The sequence below is a fragment of the Channa argus genome, chromosome 9 (assembly GCF_033026475.1).
Source record: "Channa argus isolate prfri chromosome 9, Channa argus male v1.0, whole genome shotgun sequence".
Lineage (NCBI taxonomy): Eukaryota > Metazoa > Chordata > Actinopteri > Anabantiformes > Channidae > Channa > Channa argus.
In genome coordinates this window covers 2,629,843-2,653,051 of record NC_090205.1, presented here as the reverse complement: position 1 = coordinate 2,653,051, position 23,209 = coordinate 2,629,843, and the positions used below count along the sequence as shown (strand labels likewise).

Genomic DNA, 23,209 nt, shown 5'->3' with positions numbered 1-23,209 from the left:
TTAATGTCATACAGTGGTGACAATTGTGGGGTGAGAGGAAGGAAAGGAGCTCAGTGCATTGGGGGGTGGGTCCCCCAGCAGTCTAAGCCCATAGCGGCATAACTATAACTAACTATATGTTTTATTAAAGAGGAAGGTTTTAAGCCTAGACTTAAAAGTAGAGAGGGTGTCTGCTTCCCGAATCTGAACTGGGAGCTGGTTCCACAGGAGAGGAGCTTGATAGCTAAAGGCTCTACCTCCCATTCTACCTTTGGAAATTCTGGGAACCACAAGTAGGCCTGCATTCTGAGAGCGAAGTGGTCTACTGGGATGATATGGTGCTATGAGGTCTTCTATATATGATGGAGCCTGACATTCAGAGCTTTATATGTAAGAAGCAGGGTTTTAAATTCTATTCTAGATTTAATGGGAAGCCAATGGAGAGAAGCTAGTGAAGGTGAAATATGATCTCTCTTGCTAGTTCCAGTCAGCACTCTTGCTGCAGCATTTTGGATTAATTGCAGGCTCTTTAGTTACTGGGGCATCCTGAAAGTAGGGAATTACAGTAGTCCAACCTAGAGGTAACAAATGCATGGACCAGTTTTTCGGCATCACTTTGGGACAGGATGCTCCTAATTTTGGCAATGTTCCGTAGGTGGAAGAAGGCTGTTCTAGAGATTTGTTTTCTATGTGAGGTAAAGGACAAATCCTGGTCTAAAATAACTCCAAGGTTCCTTGCAGTAGTACTGGAGGCCAGACTTATGCCATCTAGAGTGCATTTTGAAAAACTGACATAATGGGAAAATCTGTTGCAGGATTAGAAGCAGCATTGGATCTTGTATCTGTTAAGCTAGTTAGGCAGAAACTAGTCTTTGCCATCCTGTTTAGCCGCTACGAGTCCAGATTTGAAACATATTCCAGCTGAAAATGGATCTTTGCTGTTTGATAATCGCTATTTGATAACTTGTGATATTGAAACAACCAATCAGGAAGGTTTAAAGAAACTCATCATGGTGAGTTGAAGTGTCCCAGTAGCATGTGTATGGTACCGTCGACCTCAGGAGGTGAACGCAAGTCCAAACTGTGCGAGAAAAGCCTGAAGATCAGCGCAAACATGGGACAAAAGAACAGACCACAGAAGCAGCTGTGTTCTCTGAATTTATTTTTGTCGTTTGCTGTGCTCCTTGGGAGGAGCATAAATATTTTACAGAACAAGAACATCAGTTTGGTTATTTACAAGATATAATAAAGGACATACTGTTTCAGAGTGTGTTTCAGAGCACTGGAGGAGGAGGAGGAGGAAGATGGAGGAGGGGGATATAACGCAACTACAATCGTTTCAGCGTTCTGCTGATGCCAAAATAAAGAGATACTGAGGCATGATGGTAGACGGACAATGCAGCGGCAGCCACCGCTCAAACCCTGTGAAGCAGCCAGTTTCTCCAGAGAGGCCAGGTGGGAGTGTGGGTGGATACAGTAGTAAAACACAAAGTGTCCAGTGTCTCCAGCAGTTCATTTCCTGTAACTGTCAACATCCAAAAAAAGAATGAAACTCCTGCAGGACGGGACTAACGAGCTGCAGACAGTTGTTCAAACCTGCAACTCATTCGACAGCAGCTACTTCCAACATGATGCTAAACCTGCAGCTGAATTTTTAAAATTCAACAGAGCAAAGAGTTGGGAAGAAAAACAGATTAATCGTTTGGTCGACACAGCCTTCAGTCCACACCAGGACCAAGCTACAGCTTAGTTTAGTTCTGGTACTTATCTTTCCTAGGAGCTAAAGTCTAAGAACCTTCTCTCGGGTAAAAGTCTGCAAAAGAAAAAGAAAACTGCATGTTCACAGTAGGGTTAGAGCCTGCTGATCGATCTCAATCACAACCGTTGGTGCCTTTTTAAGTGTGCGCAGGATTTTTCTCTCTCTCTCTCTCTCTCTTTTTTTTTTTTTTTTTTTTTGCAGTCAGACAAAGGTCTAATTAACTGTAGATACTGGTTCCTGTGGTGGAAACACAGGTAGTGGAACTCTTCAAATGGTTTCTGGTCCTGAGGGAAAGTTCCTGCAGTGGAAACAGGCCTAAAGAGATGCTGAAACAACTACATGGCTGATGTTGAGAATTAATTGAGAATTAATCAAAAAGTTTTAAGCCGCTTTATTATTATTCTGCTATTAATCCTCCTTTATGTAACTGATTTTTATTTTTCAAACATCCTGATTTGGGAATTTGAGGAAGTTCCAAAATATTCTTTGGGTTTGGCTTTGTGTTGCTGGAAGCTAGATCTCACTATTTATTTCGTAGACTTAATGGGGAAATAATGGACAGATGAAATAGGCCAGTCACTTTCCTGCTGAGAGACTAAAACCAACAATAAATTGTGTTTATTCACCATAAAGTCTGAGAGTCTGATTTCAAGAAAACCATTAAAAGTATTTAAGTTGTGCGACGAGTTTTCCTAATAAAAAGTCTGATGTATTTATTTACACAGGGTATCAAACGCCCGAATCAAGCGGAAGCTGCTAAACAGGGACTAAACAACAAGTATGAATTAAATAAGGTGTTTGTATCATCACTGTTGCAACGTATCCGAGGGATGCAAGGATCCCTCACCTTTGGAAACAGGATGCGGTGCCAGATCGGCTTTAAGGTGAAGATAGTAAAGAAATAGGATGAGGACCCCCTGCAGGGAAAAGGAGCACATTCTTATTTCTGAGTCTAAACATATTAAATCATCACTGCTGTGCTCTTTGATGTTATGTTGTAGGAGAAAACTAAGCCACAGCTCAGACAAACGTACTAACCGTTTCACAGCCTGGCATTTTATGGGGTTTCAGCTGATTTGTTTGATCCAACAGGTCAATAAAGTCCTGCCCAAAGGAACAAGTCTATTCTTTTCTTTCTACTTGGAAACAACGCACTAAAAAGGCACTCATGCAAAGATATGTGTGTTTATATGTGAATCTAATTTTCCTGAAGCCTGCCCAGGCTTATTTTTGCACCCACCTGGTGTAAGCAGCCACGTTAGTTCCTGCCTCACAACTGGAAACACTGAATAATGTGAGTGAAAGCAGCGTCTTCACATGTTTCAGTCTGAAATTAAACAGAAAAACACCTCCGCTCGTCTGGTTTTATTTTCCTAACACGTACCGAAAGTGAACAGACCGGTTGGCTGCAAGTCTCCCTCTCAATGTGTGGAGGTGAGGGGGGGTTCAAGGTGGATGTTTGTGCGTATTGACTCAAGTGCAACATAAGTTAGGGAGGAAATGTGGAGGGAGACGAGAAGCTTAACTCGCTTTGAGCGAAACATGCTGCTTCTGTCCATCATGCCACAGTCAGAAAGAGAAATCTACAGGTCGTCTCCATCAGTTATGAGTGGTAGTTGCTGTGGGTGTTTCCGGCGGAGGGAGGGGGGAGGGGGGTGGGGGTGGGCAGACAGAACAAGGGGTACAAATGCTAGTTTCTTAGATGGGCAGCTGGAAGGTTATGTCCACCTGAGCTTCCTTAGCCAGTGAGACGATTTCAGACAGCTTCACAACCTGAGGACAGACAAAAGAAACCTGCTGTTATAGTGAGAATTACCAGTGGTTATTGTGTAACTGGATACTCAGTGTGTAGTTTATTTCCTCTCAGGAGTTGATCACAGGTGTTCATTAGAACAGCTCCTACTGAATTCCTGCCGTAGACCTTTACATCTTTTAATCTTTGGTACAACTGATTTCCATTTGTTTCTATTTGATATGAAAATGTATTAGTTAAACCCTTTGACATGAGCTGTTAAAGAAAACAAATACAAATCATTTTATCTTGCAGCAATGTGGAAATTGTAGGGAATTTTTATTTGATGTTAAAAGTTTTTAAATTGTCTTGTTCTTTTATCTCTCAACAACAAGTCAACACAAAGTTGTGTACAGTTGATGGAAAAGGTGGTACGGTAAATTATGGGCTACTTTAAAAGTCAAATTTGGATATTCACCTCCTCAGTGTTGCTTCACGTTTAACCATTCTCTCACACGCACACACCGCTCACAGAAGCTACCAGGGAAGGTGGACGCCCGACCCACTAAGATCAGTGTCAGGAGTCAAACCACTGAACCACTGTGGCTCACTGACAGCTGCTCTACCACCTAAGCCCCATCCACAGGAACATGTCCCTCTAATATTGGTCTGCTCAACATAAACGATCAGCTGGTTGGATTATGTTGGCATTAAGAGTAGACAGGACTAAAATGCACCTACTTAATTAAAATGTTACAACTCGTTTGATGTAATTCCTGCATTTTATTCTTAAATTTAGATGTTTACAACTACTGAGTTTAACTTCTGTCTTATGGCTGGTGATAACTCCAGCATTTTCTATGTGTGTGTGTGTGTGTGTGTGTGTGAGTGTGTGTGTGTGTGTGTGTGTGAGTGCGCGTGTACCATTTTGGCGGCTTCATCCAGGTCGTCACAGGCCAGGATTTTCAGTGGACTGGCAGCAATCAGAGCTTTGGCATCATCCACTCTTGTTCCTAAAAATACAAACACATTTCCTCAGTTTTATTTCCCACCCTGCAGCACTTCCTGTTTAACTTGTCACTGTCAGAATGGCATTACTTTTTAAGACATGTCCAGCCTTTAGCCAAAGGTTTTACAATGGTGAGGACAAATGGACACCTGGATCTCTGTTCACCAGACCTTCAGTGTTTATCTTTAAGCTCTCCCTCGAGAGAGTCAACGTAAAACAGAAATTGTAATTGAAGGTTTTCATTGATTGTGATGTATTAAGTTTGCCTGTGTAGAAACAAAGTGTCTAAAAATATTTTAATATCAAAGCTTTATCATCCCCAAATATGAAGATTTACTTTTTATTTTTGTGCTTCCACATGACCCCGATCTCATGTGGACTTACTTCTCTGCACATATTGACTGTCATCATCCATCTGTGCCGGCTCCTAACACAGCCGGTAAAAAGACAAATGGAGGACGGCAACAACACAGACTGGGGTCCGTAGAGACACCGAGATGTTTATGGAGAAGCTTTTGTTCAAGACGAACTGGAGGAAACATATCGTAACCCAGCAGTAAACTCATTTAACTGTTGTTAACTGTGGTAAATGTGGCTTCAGATAAATCTTGTGAAGCAGTTAAGGACCTCAAGTACAACATCACAATGTAGCCTTGCGTTAAAAATAGATGAATCAGTATTTGGCACATGGTTAGTATCTTGTTGAGTTTACCGCCAACAGCAAATTAATATTAGCTCATTAACAAAGTAAATGCTTTTTAATCAAAAAGCACTAACAGCAGTGACAGCAGTTATTTCTGTGCATTTATCGATTCACTGTGGTCCCCAGCTGCTTAATGCAGTGTAAAAAGTCTCTCCCCAGTTCATTAAATCTGTGCACCATCTGAAGGCAGCATGAGACACATGAAGATAAATTCTGATAAATTCACGACCTCGGATTTGAGATCAGCACACAGGCAGCACCTCTGCAGCTTCAAAGATCGTGTACATCTTAAAACTGCAAGCCCAGCTGAAGCAGTTCGAGGGGACAATGTGTTGACTCCAAAAAGCAAAAAGTTTTTCCTCCCCTGAGGAAAATATCAGCTTGTTTCTGTTGTAGATATAGGCAACAATCATTTCTGTATCCCTGCAAATGTCGATGCTACGATTTGGATGAATAAGGATGAAGGTGAATTTGGCAGCTGTGGATTCAGTACATGTTGAGTTCAGGTGAAACACAAAAACAAAAACTGTTGATGTGTTGCAGCAGAGTAAGGTGTTGTACCTTGTAACCGAACTACGATGGGGATCTTGAGGTCCAGGTCTCTCACGGCCATGATGATGCCCTGAGCAATAACGTCACACCTCATGATGCCTCCAAAGATGTTGACTAGGATGGCTTGAACCTGATGTGGCAAAAATATGAAATGTGACCAATGATGAACAATAAGTAACATGAATATGTCTTATAATAAATACGGTAATTAAATAAATTCAATAAACTGACAGCATCAAACTGATATTCTTTAGAAATATGGCTCATTAGTTTATGTAGCAGTGTTAATGAAAATCATGCTTGTTCCCCAAAAACACAGATTAGCTTCATACACAGTCCACAAGTGTCCAGAGTCACGTGTTCTTACCTTCCTGTCAGAGGTGATGAGTTTGAAGGCCTCCGTCACCTGATGAGCTGTGGCTCCTCCGCCAACATCCAGGAAGTTGGCCGGCGTGCCGCCATGAAGCTTGATGATGTCCATGGTGGCCATGGCCAGACCGGCGCCATTTACTGCAAAAACAGATGATCAGTGTCAGTAGACAGATTCTGATTTTTTTTCTAATAAAGATGCTTATTCTCTGAAGAGGAGATCTGAGGAAAAATATAAGCGAGCTGCAGTATGGGAAACATCAGAGTCAGGACATCTCTATCTCTGCTGCTTCAATTACATGTAAGCCCCCAAGTTCCCTTATTCAGCACCAGATATCTTCTCCGACGGCTGACATTTTTTAAGGATTTCCACTGCACCCCAAAACAAGCTGAAGTGTTTCCCTGAATGATGTGCTGGAGGTGTATTCAGCTCACTGTTCCATTCCTGCCTGCAGTATTGACTGAACAAATACAGCAGAGTTTATTCATGTCTGTTTGAACATTGGGACAGAGGCAATGCATTCCCTCTCTACTTCCTCACAATAAAAGTGTCCCATTAGTTTGCTGAAAAGGTTCAGTTTGTTACGGTAAAAGTAAAATAATCTGATGTCAGGAGTGAAACTGATATAAGCAGAGGCTACAGAAACAGTGGAAGCTCGACACAAAACACAAAAGACAAGGATGCAGCTGAGGGTACAGGACTGTGGTTGACCCTGATACCAAACAGGACCACGGCAGTGTGGGTCTTCATCATGATCACAAAACCTTAATAACTCACCCAGGCAGCCAATAGTTCCATCCAGACCAATGTAGTTGAGGTCGGCCTTGGCGGCCTGCCGGTCTCGAGGGTCCTCCTGGGACCAGTCACGCATTTCAAACACCTTCTTTTGACGGTATGCTGCATTGGCGTCAAAGTTGATTTTGGCGTCCATGCACATCACTGTTAATGAGCAGACACATGAGATGCTGGAATTAATAGGAGGGGAGAAAACATCTTGTTACTCTAATGGGCCGAAATGTCACAATTTATTTTTGCCAACAGATGACTACAAACATTCTGGAAGCGGAAAGCCAAAGACTAACAACACAGTTTCTCCTTGCAGTGGAGTTGGGGTTGTTGTGAACATTAGCTGTGACCAGCTCCTGTGTACAGTAAATATGCAGATAACTATCACTAATGCTGACCGAGACCTAAAAACATGAAGATTTTAAAAACTTCTGGAGGTATATTCTTTAAGGACATAAGAGATAACGACATCCCCAGGAACTGGTTTAAATGTGTTTCATGTTTTTGAATGCAGATTAAGTTATGGCTCTGAAAGAGGAGGTTTTTATTTACTCTTATTCACTTTCAGTCCAACGTCTGAGGTGTGTCTTTTAGCTTTGTCTGTCTCAACAACCGTGTCTGTAATCTCACCATGATTGACAAATTGTCTGCATCAAAGAGTTGAATTACCCTGTTACATTAATCCTGTTTGAATGTTGCTGACACAGTAACCCATTACATCCTGTATGTCACAGAACAAGCTTGTGTTGCCAGCGTCCATTTTTCCTGCCTAAAAATATAGTGAAACATAAAGCTCCTAAAACCGTCCTTGCTGGTAAAGACCACGGTGATGTTCAGAAGCATTATTACATTTTGTACCTCCAGCTACAGTGCAGTGACTCTCTCTAGTAATTGTCCTGGTTTTAAACCATCATCCCTGAGACTAAGGTGACTTCAGGACTTCCAGGACTGCTTAACCTTACATCCTTCTTGCTCGACGGCACCTAAAGGAGGCTTCAAACTCTTTTTCTGACCTGCTGGTCACTCTGCTTGGAATTCAAGGCTATTAGTATTTTTATAATCAGCCTAATTACTATAAACAGCGAACTAAGACAGTCCATGCTGCTGAAGGTGAAATCAGTCAAACCTGCAGACCTGACATTTCTTATAATTACTGTGTGTTTCTTGGTAATGCAACACAAGCGTAATAATAACAGACTGAGCAAACTAAAGGTCACTGCACACAGTCCAGCTCCCAACCTGTTAACACAAAGACCTTTTCTTTTCTCAGTATCACATCCCACCGTCTCATAAAGGAAAAGTTGGTTCACCTGGTTCACAAAACAAATCTAATCTATGGGTTCAATACCTTTAGAGATAACGTGATGAAAGTTTGTAGGGAAAACAAGAATGAGAAACTCTCTGTGGCCAAGGTGTTTACAGAATAAAAGCATGAACTGACCTTGCAAATAAAATGTTTTTGCAGAAATATGCTGCCATAATAAAGTGCTGGCAGCTCTGTGTGGTGTAATAATCTGGTTTATTATCTGGACCACATTCCTGAGTGCACAGCAGTGTATACTCAGTACAGGAATATGCTCTTAATGTATTTTTTATAGAACACAAAAATACTTTAGCTTGAGTTAAAAAATAAAAATCTACAAAAGTATTTGTATGCCTCTTACTAACTGCCAAGCTTTGCACTTGCTCAGAGCTCATTTGTTCAGAATGTGCTGTAGTGCATTCAGAAACAAAGCACAAATACATGGTAATACCACAAACCGCTGGCTGATTTCAGTAAAGTACTAACATCAACATAGGTACAGTGGTGGAAAGTAATTAAGTACATTTAATTAAGTGCTGTACTTTACTATAACACTGTGGTTCTTCTACTTTACTTAAGTAATACTATTTTCTGCTACTACGTTTCTAAGGCAAATTGGATACTTTTACTCCACTGTATTTATTTTATAATATTAGATACATTTCATACTTAGATTAATAACACAAAAATCATTAGACTTTAATGATCCCGTACGTAAACTAATTCACAGTATAATTATCAGGGGCAAATCATCTGATCAACAAAACAGCCTATAAGGTTGTTAAAACCAGCTCCATTGTAATGCATCAATAATTAATATCTAATAATATCATTCACTGACATGGGGGGCCTGGTGGCTCAGGGGTAGAGCATTGGGTTGGGATGCAGAAGGCCACAGGTGGCAGCCCAGCCCTCGGTGCCGGTCCCAAGCCCGAATAAAATGGGAGGGTTGTGGCAGGAAGAGCTCGTGCCGTATCAACATGCGTAACACACTTGAAGGGACAAGCCGAAAGCCATTAATCAACATCATCCACTGATGTAAAATGAGCACTTTTAATTTTGATACCCAAACTATTGTTTGAGCTAATATTTTTGTCTACAGGTCTTAAACTACAGTACACAAATTAAAATGCTGATGTGTTGATGGCACTAGATGGAAAGTCATTCATCCTGAGGGAACATATATCTGTCTGAAACACATCTCATGGCAATTCAACCAAAACCTGCAGTTATTTTAGTCTGGAACAAACAACACAAACATCTCTGGGGCCTTAATGTGACCACAGCATGGAGCCAATGGACAGGCAGCAAACATTTTTAAATAACTGGCTCCTGGAAAATTTCTCATCACAACAGAAACTCTTCAGAGCAGCAGAGAACACTGTATCTCAAGCAGCCGCTGAAAGAGTTATTATTAACCAACCACCACTTAAAACTGATACTAAAGCAGACCTCATCAGGTCAACCTGAGCACTTCTCCTGAGTGTCAGGTTCTAGGCCTCAGTGAGACGGTCAAGATCTGTGCTGGTGTTTGCCATTCACCACCAAGGTCAGTGGTCTCCTCTTTATGAGTGTCTTCACAGAGCTCTGGTCCATCAGTGTGTGTTACATCAGCATCATTAACGCACTTGCTAAGCTCAGACCACAGGCCGAGATGAAATGATTATCCAGGCTTTTTTCCCCCCATCCAGTCTACATCACTGTACCTCCCACTTCACTCATGCTCCAGCTGTTTAACCTCACAGAGAAACGGTGTAATGCAGATCCTGATCTCTCAGTTCAGTTCAAGAGTCTAGTGATAATTTTCATGTAACCAGCACATGTGTACATTAGAGATCTACTGCAACCTTGTGTAATCAGCAGGTCTTTATGGATGTGTTCACATTACAGGCCTTAATGCTCTATTCGGTTTTTCCTCGGATTTGATTGGTTTTTGTTAGAGGTTTATACTGATGTTTGTAAGTGACATGTATGGGGCGATAGACCAGTTGTCCACCAATCTCGCAGTTGTTGGTTCAATCCCTGGCTACTTATTGCTCCCAGTGTGTGTTGGCCAGATGCATAAGAGCTCCTTCATCGGTCTGTGAGTGTGTGTGTGTGATTGTGAGTGTGAATGGGTGAATAAGAAGCAGTGTAAAGTGCTTTGAGTCCCAATAGGTACAAAAGTGCTATATAAGTGCAGAACATTTAGCATTTAACGTCATAAACTAAGCCTCATGTTTACAACAATATAATACATCATCGATCTGCATGTTGATTTGGCACATTTTTACGCCAGACGCCTTCCCTGACGCAACCCTCTCCAATTTTTACCGGGCTTAGGACCGACACTGCACGCCTGGGGACAGGGACACCAGGGACACTTCGACATGTAGTCAGGGTCTGGTCCTATGGTCGGTGGGCAGCCACTCTACCAACTGAGCCACTGCCGCCCCAGCCAGGAATCATGATGTGGCCAAAAACCTAAATCTGTTTTTTTCAGATTCAGCATTTTAATCAAAGACAAAACATTTGACATTCATTTTATTTATTAAAGCTGTACGTTGTTCCCCAATCAACAGAACCAAATGTGTAGTATTATAAAGAGAGACATGACTAGAAAGGTTGCTCTCTTTTTACATACGCTGTAAAACGCTGTAAGGATTAAGCCCTGGTGAAGCTGTGCAACAATAAAAACACCACCAACCAAGGTAACTGCATAGTGGGTGATGTCATGCAGTGGTGCACTGTGTTGCTAAAAGGTGGCTAACGCTACGGCATTAATGGAGACACTGTATCTTCTTTCTTTCTTTCTTTCTTTCTTTCTTTCTTTCTTACTTTCTATGAACCCTGTGCACAAAGACAAGCAACAGAGAGAGGAGGTGGGATGTCTGTGTTCACGTCTATTACTACAGACATCTGGGTCTCCAGTGCCTTTCAAGTGTAAAACACTACTGGTAAATGAACACATACCGTGTGACACAGAACATGTGTAATAACGTGTGTGTACATGATTATCTGCTAAATGACTCAAAATGTAAATGTCCAAGTGAATCGTTTGGGTTTAAATTCAGTCAGAAGAGGCCACTGATGCTGTCCTGATAGGTGCCACCCTGCTAATTAGCAGCCTAGAGAACAGACAATTGTACAGATGTGTCAGAGCGTGTGCGTACCGATGCCAGAGGAGTCCTCCACCATGGGGTTGATCTCGACCATGGAGGCGTCGTACTTGATGAACAGATTGTACAGTTTGATCATGTTCTCTGCCGCCTCGTTCACCAGCGCCGGTGGGAAGCCCATCTTCTGAGCGACCTGCAGCAACACAAAGCTCTAAGCATTACTTTCACACATTATAGAGATTTTAACTGCAAAGTCAGCACTTAGAGTGAAGTCACACGGGTGCCAGGGCCTGATAAACAGTCTGTCATCACATTATCATTAAAAAGAGAATACTTTTAATAAAGAAGTAACCAACTTGACTTTAAAGGATGTCAAAACAATAAAGTTACAAAGGTACGTCCTGTCATGCCCTGCTTACCACTGGGTACGGTAAGCAAAAAAGTCAGAGAGCTGCTTTTACTGCCATTTAAAATCTCTGAGCTTTCAAATAAAAGTCTGAAGTAAAACAAATCCTATTCCTCTTCTTATGCATGTATATGCAAATGTACAGCAGCCTAGTTATTAACTACATAGAAACACACTCAGTGTCATGGGGGACATGGGTCAGCATCTACTCAGACCCACACACAACAAGCTGTGATGCTCTGTGTTCTCTTACTCCTGTTGCTGACCCCTGACCCACCACAACATTAACATCACCAGGTGGTAATAATGTGCCGATAGTATTAACTTTTTATCCTTTCGGCTTATCACTAAAGTTCAGGGTCGCCACAGGGGATCATTAGTTCGCATGTTGATTTGCCACAGTTTATACACCAAATGCCGAAATAATTTTGCGGCTGGGGATGGGAGTGGGATGTTGGGGATTCAGTGTCTTGCCCAGGAACCCTTCAACATGTGGTCGGGAAGAGCGGGGCGCAAACGGACGGCCACTCTACCAACTGAGCCCTGCTGATAGTCTTAATTGTTCTGTGTTAAAATGTATTTTAAAATTTCCCTGAAAATAACATTTTGTTTAGTTTTAGTTGTGAAAAATAACCTACTGATCAAGAAGAGTCAATATTCCAGCAGTAAACTAAATTAACATAAACAACAAGCTCGGTTTACTTCAGCCTGGCAAAGCTATTACACAGACTGTAAAAGGCAAGACAGCGATTACATATTTGACTGGTTTACTTCAGGAAACGTACTGCATCAACAAGAAGAGTTGTTGTTTTACATCAACTGTGTATTTAACTCAAATCCTTATTAACAGACTGAAGATCTGAGCTGCACTTGCAGCATAATAAATTAAGTAACACGCTCAGCGACTCCATGAGCAGACTGATGAGAATTAGTCTACTAATCATTTCTCATCAGTAGACTGATGAGAAATTATTGGTTATTGGAGCCTGTCATGCATTTTTTTGTAGTACTTCATCTACTGGTTCCATCACTGCTCTTTCTTGTCTAATTATATCAACAATATAAAAATCCCTGCACAGAGACTTAAAAAAAATTATTTATGGTGCCTGGGCCTTTCCTTCTGATTTGTGACTTAGACAATGTTAACTGGATGAAAACAAACTGTGTTTCCTGACCCACTTTTACTATAGTATTACATTATTTTATTTCAGCTAACAGAAATGTTTAAAAAGCAGTAGTTTCTGTGTTTTTGTATTTGATAGTAACCCTGGTGCCTATTCATTAATGCCACTGCATGCCCTCAGTGGACCTCCATCCATGTGAGGAGTCCTGCAATCAGCACCTCTTCTGTCAAATATATTGTGCCTCTGCTCTCACAATCACAACCAACAAATTCAATATCCAGAGAGATGTGCCGCAAAATTATAGTCAAGCTCAGAGGAGACAGAGAAATAGGTGAAGAGAAAGCATGGATTGCTCTCATTGCTCTTCACTGTTTGCAAACACTGCATTCATGCATGAATTAGCTTTTGTGTGCATCTTACAGCACTTGAGATACACAAAGCTCAAACTGAGGAAGAAAAACTTCAGGACTGTGAAACTATCTTTGGTGATTTGATGAAAAACGTGAGTCAAGAACTGAAAACCTGTAAAAGGTCAGGACACGCTGCACAGCAGGAAGTGATGCCGACTGTCTCAACAATACTTGTCACTGATGTTGCCACTGACAAGAGCTTTAATGAAAAGAATCACTGCTTTGAGAAGAACATAAAGCAATAAAATGGGATTTGCAAAGCACAGCTCTTGTACAAGTTCAGTTTCCAATTTAAAACACCCGGCAACAGAGTTCATCATATTTAGATTTCATCTTTGTGTCACAGACATTAATACCTGTAGGAGCATATGAGTGGATGCAGACTCAAATACTCTGGGAACAATGATTACTGCAGTTTTAGAGACAGTTCGACATCATTTATCAGTATCACTGTCAGTGCAATCACCTATTAAGACAGAGGTTACATAGGAGGAAGCTGCTCTTCAACTGTCACAACTGTTGTTGGTAACTATGCCCACGCACACGTTTTTTTATTTAAATGATTTATCTTCATTAGGATCATTGAAATTTCAGAGAGGTGCTACATGGACTCTTCTGTATCTTTGTGGACATTTTATGACTGGAATTTTCCACCTCTGGTAGAAAGGCTGCACTGAATTGCAGTTTATTTCCCGTGGCTCTGAATCTTACTAGTCTGTATGCAAATCCTTTTAAAAGTCAACTCTAAGTGGTCAGCTTAGGGTGAAGCATAATCTATAGTTATATTTTTATATCATTTTAAATAGCAAAACACTGGAGCATTGTTTGAACAGGATATATTCTTTAACTCCTTCCATCTGTGGAATATTAGCAAAAGTACGAAGATCCCGTTTCAAAATGATGCTGAGAGCTACTGTAACTTCCTACTATTATGCTGCACAGTAACCACCAATCCAAACTTCTGCAGCAGGAGTACTGCCAGCATTTCTCCTGCATTTTCTCTCCATGGTGGTGAAGTGGTTAGTTCAGCTGCCTCATACCTTGTAGGTCCCTGGTTTGAATCCAGTGGCCAGAAGCTTTTCTGTGTGGACTGCGGATGTTCTCACTGTGGCCCTGAGCAGAAGTGGTTACAGATAACGTACAGAGGGATGGATCACTTATGTCCTCCTTACATACAAAGCCCTCGATGATCAAGCTACATCATATGTGACAGCGCTTATGGTACTACGTCAGGGTCTGAAATTCACCACTAATTGCGATCTCAGCTACAAGTCTTGCTGGTCCTGTTCTTACCCCAGATGACATTTTGTCACTCTCCTCCAACTTAATGAATTCTCTGCACCACTGCTGTCATTACTTCTCTCTCCAAAATAAAACTTTTGTTATGGAAGGTCTTAAATTTGACATGTGAAACCAGCTGATTTAATGTCAGTGTTTTAATGGCTTCAATCATCCCCTGGAAGTCTAGCATTATATTGTGTGTCCTGGTTGCAGTCCAGCAATATCAATTTGAGTCCGTCAGACTGTGTAATAAAACCTACGATGTCAACAGAAGCATGAGAGCACAGGCATGCTGTCAATCTGCAGAGCCTTTTAAAAATTGCTGAAGCTTTGGCCACAGTACAGACACTTCCGCAGCTCCACCACAGATCAGGAAGAGGAGACTGGGTGTGACTTGGGAAAAGTGTGTGGATTTCTGTGTCATGTCATGTTTGGATTGGTTAGTAAGCAGAGATAGAAGCTTTGTCATGTGCTTCTGTTACACCTGATTCCCCCCTGAGGATCAATACAATCAAAACTTTATTGAGGAGACACTGGTGCTATTTCATGGTATGGAAGGTTTAGAGAAGTCACAAAAAACCTGTTGGCAACACATCTGTTCATCAGTTCTGTGAAAAACACTTGACTCTCATGGAGACACCGTAATCTGAACTGAAGATTTGTTTTTGTCATATGTTTCACATCATTTTACCCAGCAGAGCATATATTTCTGACTGCAAGGAATGATTTATAAAAAGCCTTCTGACTGGAAAATCAAAAATAGGACCATTATTTTCAAAGCGAGTGCCCATGTGAAAGTGCAGATCAGAAAATACAGGATGTTTTCTCCAAATTGTGGAGGAAAACAACAGGTGGGAGGAAACTGTAAGAAAGAAAATGGACCTGTATCTTATTTAGAAGATAATTTTCCCTCTGAGAAATGAAACACAGCCTCTAGTGAGTAAGACACACAGCATCGCTCTCTCCTCTTCCTCCTCTTTTTCGATTTCTGCTCCAGCCCAAACCACACTGGAACATCTCCAGCCTGCTTTGTGGCTCCTTCCATCTGCTATTGATTGTACCTTGACAGCCTGCTCCATCTTAATGCCCTCTACAATGTCGATGGGCTCCTTCACAATGGCATCTGGGTTTTCAGCTGCAACATCTTCGATGTTCACGCCCCCCTGTGAGCTGCCAATCAGCACAGGACCCTATGAGACACAAGGGGTGATGGAGACTTGAGAGTTAGTGAAGTATATCAATTAGAAAGTCTGGGCAACTTTCTTGGCTTGAGTTTCACATTCCAGTCTAACTAAGTCACCCATCACACCAACACATATCTAGCACAGCAAAAATGCCATCTCATTTTTAGGGGCTGTACTTAATGATTTCTGCCATTATCTGGTATTTATCTCATCTCTAAATGTCAGGAATTCAACAGAGATGCCAATCCCAGTTTCCCAAAACGCAACATGATGTCTCAGTTTTTTATCTACCAAGTATAAAAACCCAACAATATCAAATTTTGTATCAAACAAAGAAAAGCAACAAATCCTCATATTTGAGGAGGTAGAACAGGCCCATGTTTCTGTATTTCTTTTTGAAAAGTGACAAAAAAAACAATACATGAGTATGAAAATAGCCTCCTTACAAATTGAACGATCCACTGACTGTTTGAGCTCAGTGTACTGAGTGTACTCAGTCATGAGTACTTCTGCAGCTGCTTTTATATCACAGAAGATTATCTTTGGATTGTGTAATTTACAAAGTGTGTAGCAACTATTTCACCATATAATGCAGCAGAGATTTAAATTCCACTCCTGCTGCAGTAGCTTTTTACTGCTAACATGTTTCGTGAATTTCACAAATGTAGATGTCTCAAAGGTAGGATGGACACAAGCCTTCGTCACCTAATTCTACTTTTTTTGAATGCATTTATTTTATTTTTTTGCTTTGAGGTGATGCAGCAGTTAGGTGTTAACATTTGGTGTTGAGAAGCTCATCCTGTGAAGTCTATTGAGTGGAAGGTATTTTCACTTTCTCTGAAGGAAAGTTTAGAAGAGTCCTGATAGCTGAATGTTTACACTTCCTGTCACATGGCCACAGTTGGAGTCTGGCTGTCACATCGCTGAAAAAATGTATTTTTACAAATGTCCTTCTCTAACATGCTGTTTTACAGTCGAAAGCAGATTTATAGGGAAAGAACATACATATTTTCACTCAACTGTAAAGCCTGTCACATCCACTACATACACTGCTTTCTGTATTCATCTGATCCAAGTTGGTCACTCTGTAAAAAACCCTAATTGTAACTTGAATTTAACAATTATAGAACTATGACTTCAGACCAGTAGGATCAGTGTTGCCATTATTAAGACTGTGCTGCCATCTAGGGACAAAATGCAGCACAACCTAATATGTACAGGACAACTAAAGAATGGATTTGCAAATACTTATCTTTTTCTTCATTTTACTTCAGAATTCTGCCCATTTGTGAGTATTTGCTAAAACACCAAACACAATTCTGGCTACAATTTCATTATTGGATTTATCTGGCAGCTATTCTGAATTTGCCGCAGAACAGAGCCCGAAGGACACAGCTGTGTCACTGTCCTCACCTGGTAAGACCTCTCCATGGTGATAGCGAAGTAGTATTCCCTGCGCGGGTACCTGCGTTCACAGATGAACACCTGGTTGCAGATACGACCCGCCTCTCCAGTCTGCTTGGTGTACAGCTTTCGACCAATCATCTGTGAAGAAATGTCACGAGCCTCCTCTGGTCTGGAGAAGAGAGGGACAAAGAACATTTATACATATAAATACAGGATTTTAGAGAGGTCAAAGTTGTAATTAAGACCTTTAATAAACAACAAAGACTTCAGTTTATTCATTGGATAAAACAGTATTGCAAATTACCATTTCATTTAGCAACTGATGTGATAATTCTCACTTTATGAACTGTTGCATCTATTACATGTCAGAAAATGGTGAAAAATATCTAATTTCGCTGATGTGATGTCTGAAATATTTAATTAACTTTTACGTACAATAAAAAAGTAATATTGTGGAAGGTTTTCTTGTTGAAAAAACAAAAACAGACAAAATGGGTAACAGGGGAATCAGATGAAAAACTGATTTAGTCACTAAAATCTAGTTACTGATTTTTTATTTAGTACCTACCGGTAGTATATGACTATAATTCTTCATTATATGATGAATAAAATAATAAGCAGCAGGAAATGGATGCATACTATATAAAAATGATTAATTTATTTGGGCTGATGATCCTGTCTACTGCTGCAGCACTAGTGACATTGTTTGATATTTGAGTGACAGACAGCTTCTAAGACGTTTAGGAAACTGAATTTTGTGGTTTTAATTAAAAAAGACCAATAGGTTCTGTGTCTGAGTAGTACAGGAGACCAGCACCTGTCCTTGGAGTCCTTTATTTTGATGCCACATTCTACTTTATCTCAAAAGGGACACACTGTTCATTTTACTCAAAATAACTGACTATTCAGTTTGGTAGGTCATCATGGAGATGAGAACAAACAAAGTGCTTTCATTGCAGTTTATTACATTTTAGGAAGTTGGAGACTTGTCTTTGTGACTGAGCACAGAGTCAGAGAACTGTGCTGAAGTGGTTTGTGGTGTAAAACAAACTCTAGTTTGTGTGTGCAGCATGAAATGGGCTTGTTATTATTGACTGACTTCTTTATTAAAGCCACTTGGAGACCGCAAGCGGCTCGGAGGGTGTCTGCTGTAAACCACCATAGGAACCACTGGTGTTTCTGATTTGACCAGGCCGAAATTTTCAGGATTGGATTATTGGTGGGTGTCAGTGGCTGGAACACTTACGAGTAGACGATCCTCACTCCTCCCTTCAGTCCACCCTCGAATGTCCCCTTCCCCCTGCCACCAGCCAGCACCTGAGCTTTCACCACCAGGTCCTTTGAGCCTGACAAATAACCACAGTCCATCAATAAAACACTGAGTGTGACTGGTGTTTGGCCATTTTATACCACAGTAAACGGAACATCTGGGAGCTTTGGTCAGAAAAATTAGTAACCTGAGGATGTCACCTTAGAGAAAAGATTTGAAAAGACACGTGTCCCCTCATCTTCAAAGCCTTCAGGTATTGATCTTTGAAATCACACAACTGCCAGTCACATCGCAATTTGGAACAAAATAGGATATTCAAATTTTTTGGCCTATTTCATTTTAGCCCTTGTGGTTATTCATGCACCCCACATTCTCAGGATGTAAATAAATAAAAATGTTAAGATTTGTTTTTGAAATCAAACTAAGAATTTTCTTTGTTGTAGCATTTTTGACGAATCAAACTGTACACGCTTAATTCCAGGCCTCAGCCCTGCATCAACTTCCAAATGAGTCCCCTCTGGACTGAAATCGTTTCTTTTGTGTCACAGAGGTTTGCTGGTTACCGAGACAGACATATTTCAATTTGACACCTAATAAATCTGCAGGTGTTGCCTGTGGTTTGCTCTTCTCAGTTTGCGTCTGCACATCCGTGCACCTTGTCAGCTGGTGTGGTTGCACCAGCGTTTTTTGTTTTTCAACTCGACACCGAGCCTGAGGAACTATTTCACAATGTGCAGGTATCATGGCAGTGTACAGAATAGGTTGAGGAGTGGTGATAATGTGCAGCCTCAAAGGATAAACTACTAACCACTGAGCTTGTTCAGCATACACATTCAGAAAGAGCCACTTGGTTTAAGTAGCATTTATTTGCAGAGAAGTTAGACTTTATTAGGGGAGCTACGCAGGCCTCCAGCAGCTGCACACATCTATTTATTTGTGGGTTTAAAACCACCTAAGTTTTATAGTAACCCTGGCCAGATGCACAGTGTACAAAAGTTATAATAGTTTAAAATTCAGACGTGTAAGTAGATCTGATTAGGCATCTGAGCGTTTAAAGGTGGTTTTAATGTCCGTTAGGTCGGGCTTAGTGTATGGTTTGAGAGGACTGGTGTTAGGTGGATTTATGCGTCAACTTCTTACTATCCTGGAATTTGACTGTCAGTTGATACCACTGTAGCAGGAGGAGGCTATGTTTAGACTGTGTACGTCTATCTAAAAACTGAACAGCCTCGGCTTCAGCTGTTTAAATCCTACACACAGCCACACAAACACAAAGGTCATAAGTGGGTAATCAGGTCCTTGAACACAATCGAACTGTGTTCAAAAGTGAGTGAGCTCTAGAGGTCTGGTCAGATTCTTCATGCATCAAATTGTAAACTATGCTAATTAAATCTAGTTTAGTTTTATTGAGGCAAAGCTGTTATTTAGCTGCTAGTGTTAACATACGACATACAACAAACAAATCTGTCTGCTGTTTCATAAAATCTTAGGCCACTGAAAGACATCCATGACTTAAATGACAAACATAAGTATCACTGGAGCTTTATGTTACTTCAATGGATTTTATGCATTTCCAGAAAAAACCCACGCAGCCAATGAGAAGGCAGCTACAACATTTTTTTAAATAACAGGAAAAACTCACTGTTCATGGCAGAAACAAAATGAATATAAAAGGGTTTCAGGGTTCAACTGCTTTTGATGCAAAAGAAATCATCAGGATCATCATAGTTATAAGTCATCCCGAGGGGAACACAAATGTTTGTAGAAGGTTTCATCACAATCAATCCAATAATTGTTTTTTAGTCTGGGCCAAAGTCCAAAGCTGCAGCCTTAAAGTCTGGCTGGTAGCTTGCTAGACAGATCGAAACAGGTTATCGCAAGTTTACAGGATCCAAGGCGCTGAAATACCTTTTTTAGTGCAACTAACAAAACACCCAAGAGATTCCACTTGATAAAAGAGTGAACTGTTCTTTTACGGTTTTACGTAATTAACTGTCTTATTGCTTTCCCTACATCAAGAACAGAGTAGTATAGAAAAGCAGCCCCCCCTCCCGACTGACCAAACCTCCGCCTAAAATTACTACAATAAAAAAAGTTTGCTCTACATTTCCGAGCCAGTAAATGTGTTTGACCCTAACATTCTGTGGTTATGGAGAGCTTCATCTTACCGATCTGCTTGGCCACGGCGTAGGCCTCCTCGGAGGAGCTGGCCACCATGCCAGCGGGCACAGAGATGCCAGCCTCTTTCAGCAGCCCGATGCTCATGTACTCATGCAGGGAGAGGTTCCTCTGCTGCTGCTGCAGGTGGGGGGGCTGTAGCTGGGACACATGACCTCCAAACAGACCAGAAGAACAACTGAGGACCTGGAGAAACCCAAGGAGAGAGATAATGTACATTAAACAAGTAAAGCTGCTGTCAGACAGGAAACGCAAACTTCTCCTGACAGAGTTCATACGTGAAAACTGTTTTGTTGATTTTTATAACAGTAATTAAATTCTTCCACTAAATATACACCTTTAAACATTAGTATATTAAAGTGTTAAACACACATGTACAGTGTGTTAAACGGGTATATACATATCTACAGTCATGTGCAAAAGTCAGTGAATCCTTTTTTTGAAATGGCAAAAACAGTAAAACATGGAGCTTTTTCCCCATCAACATTACATCAGGTGCACAACTGTAAATTCATTATTAATTTATTCTGGAACTTTTGAATTTTTTTCAATATTTTTTTATACACTTGATAATTTGTTACTTCTGATGATGAAAGAACGTTTGTACCAGCTAAATGTGCATAATTACGTTACACAAAAAACCCCTAACCTACTACAATAAAAGTGTGTGTGAGCCAACAGGAGTTTTCTCTGTGTTTGTTCTGCTTTTGATTTCATTGTGACTTGAGGGTTTGGGTAGTGTCTAAATGTATCTTAAGAAGTGTATTTAGCGTATCGATCACATCAACAATTACATGAAATAACTGCCCTGAAGTTTTGCTTTGAAGTGTGTCTAATCCGTTGTCAAGGAAATTATGTTTGTTTTCCATAAAAATGTTATGTTTTACTTGCTTTACATTAATAAACTTCTCTTCTTTGTGGTTGGGGAAATCCAAATAAAACCCTGAATGGCAAAAGCAAAACCATCCCGAGTGGACACAAGACAATCTGGGAAAAGCACAGAAAGTGTCTCCGTCTGTGAAGTGACTGGTGCCATTCCATTTAGTCATTTAGCAGGCGATTTTATCCAAAGTGACTTACAAGTGAGGTACAAGGCAGTTTGGTTAGTGTTGGTGTGTGCTGAGAAACTGCTGCACAATATACAGTGGGTTCAAAACAGATCAATAATTAACTCAAAATAACTCAAACATTAACTCAAACTGCAGAAATTAAAGTACTCCATTAATTTAAACTGGACATAGAGCAGATGTGGACCTGGTCAGCAAACATATCCTTAGTGGCTGAGTATTAGTCAAGTAAGGTATAACTTTTTCTAAGTAAAACATTTGCACATGTACTTCATGGATATTGTGGCATCGCAATTTGTATTAAAGGTTTTGTATTAACTCTAAATACTTCTTCCATCTCTGCAGCGGTGGTAGAAATACCTAAAACCTCTACTCAAGTCATCAAAACCATGTAAAATACTCAATAGAAGCATTTTCAAAGAGACACAAGACACCAAAATGAAAACGCCACCAACATTTGCTTTTTTTTATTGTTCCTAACTAAAGGGTCAGTTTGTGAAGAGAAGAAATTTAAGGCAAGTACTTGCCCTTGAATCTGAGTACTGAGTCCGAGTACATCTGCTCTCTTTACTCTATACGTTCCCTGTCAATTGGCATCGCAAAGTTCCTGCACCTGATGACAGGCTCAAAAATATCCACCTGTACATCATTAGCAAAGCTTTCTGCTTAGGTGCAAAACACATCTGGTTGGATCCATGGTGCCGCACAAACGTTAACTTGCTGTATGCCTCAATATTAACTGTTTACAACCCTATGAGACGAAATTCTACTTGAAAATAGTGGACACCTTTTCTTGAATACCTGCAGAACAATATGTTTGCGGATCTCCGCGCTGAGTTTCCCTGCATGGCCCTGCAGTCAGAGCTGGTGATGATCGGATTTATCCACATAACTTTACTGCGGGACAGATGTCGCTAAGCACCGGTGGAGGTCAGTGAGCTCCATGTGCCCACCTCCAACACCCGGTTAACAACACATATGTTACAGGCTAAACTGAGGCATGTGTGTGTGTTCACGGGGGGGGGGGGGGTTGATGGGTAACTGCCGCTCAGCAGCTATGACAGCCGGCTAACATGCTAACTAGCTCCGCGCTACGTTAGCATGTTAGCAAAAACAACGGAAACTCAATGAATGTCAAACTTGACCCGGTCAGTTTTACAGACAAGTGTAGTCGTCAGGAAACACTCGACCCCGTCACAGACACCTGATCCGACAGCCGGGGACCTGCGCTTCCCCGTGGGCACTCACTCACCTTGGAAGCGGAGCTGAGAGTGTTCCTGGCCCCTGGATTCCTCAGACTAGCCGTCAAGCGGCCGCAGATCAGGGACGTCGCCATGTCTGCCTCTCGAGCGGAGTAAGTAACGCGCATGCGCAGTGAGCTGCAAATTCTGGTTCGCATGCGCTGCCTTCAAATACTTTGGAAATTTACAATATTCTTTCAAAATATTAACTTGGGATGAGGATATTACTGATCTGGATTAGTAGAAATTAATGTGCTTGAGCACTGTTTAAAGAATTTTCATTTTCTGACTTGTTATGGAGTAAGCCTAATACACACAAAATTGTTAAAAATATATATATTTAAACAAAA

The 23,209-nt window shown here is 40.9% G+C and overlaps 1 protein-coding gene across 1 annotated transcript; it reads right to left on the bottom strand.

Moving 5' to 3' along the window:
• Window positions 1-1,124: 1,124 nt before the first annotated feature.
• On the bottom strand, window positions 1,125-22,995 carry sucla2 (succinate-CoA ligase ADP-forming subunit beta). The gene is made up of 11 exons (XM_067516108.1): window positions 22,871-22,995; window positions 20,542-20,737; window positions 18,350-18,449; window positions 17,110-17,272; window positions 15,574-15,702; window positions 11,346-11,484; window positions 6,882-7,043; window positions 6,102-6,244; window positions 5,744-5,864; window positions 4,395-4,483; window positions 1,125-3,511 (listed from the first exon to the last, which is right to left on the bottom strand). The coding sequence occupies exons 1-11, from the start codon at window positions 22,985-22,987 to the stop codon at window positions 3,437-3,439; spliced, it is 1,434 nt and encodes a 477-aa protein (XP_067372209.1). The 5' UTR covers window positions 22,988-22,995; the 3' UTR covers window positions 1,125-3,436.
• Window positions 22,996-23,209: the final 214 nt, after the last annotated feature.

What these genes read in the sequence shown, in the direction of transcription:
- sucla2 (XM_067516108.1), bottom strand. Translation starts at nt 22,987, where the DNA reads ATGCGCGTTACTTACTCCGCTCGAGAGGCAGACATGGCGACGTCCCTG. An exon ending in GGAGGACTCCTCTGGCATCG is followed by an intron (nt 7,044 to 11,345) that starts GTACGCACACGC and finishes GCTCATTAACAG; the next exon opens with TGATGTGCATGGACGCCAAA. An exon ending in TCATCACCTCTGACAGGAAG is followed by an intron (nt 5,865 to 6,101) that starts GTAAGAACACGT and finishes TTGCCACATCAG; the next exon opens with GTTCAAGCCATCCTAGTCAA.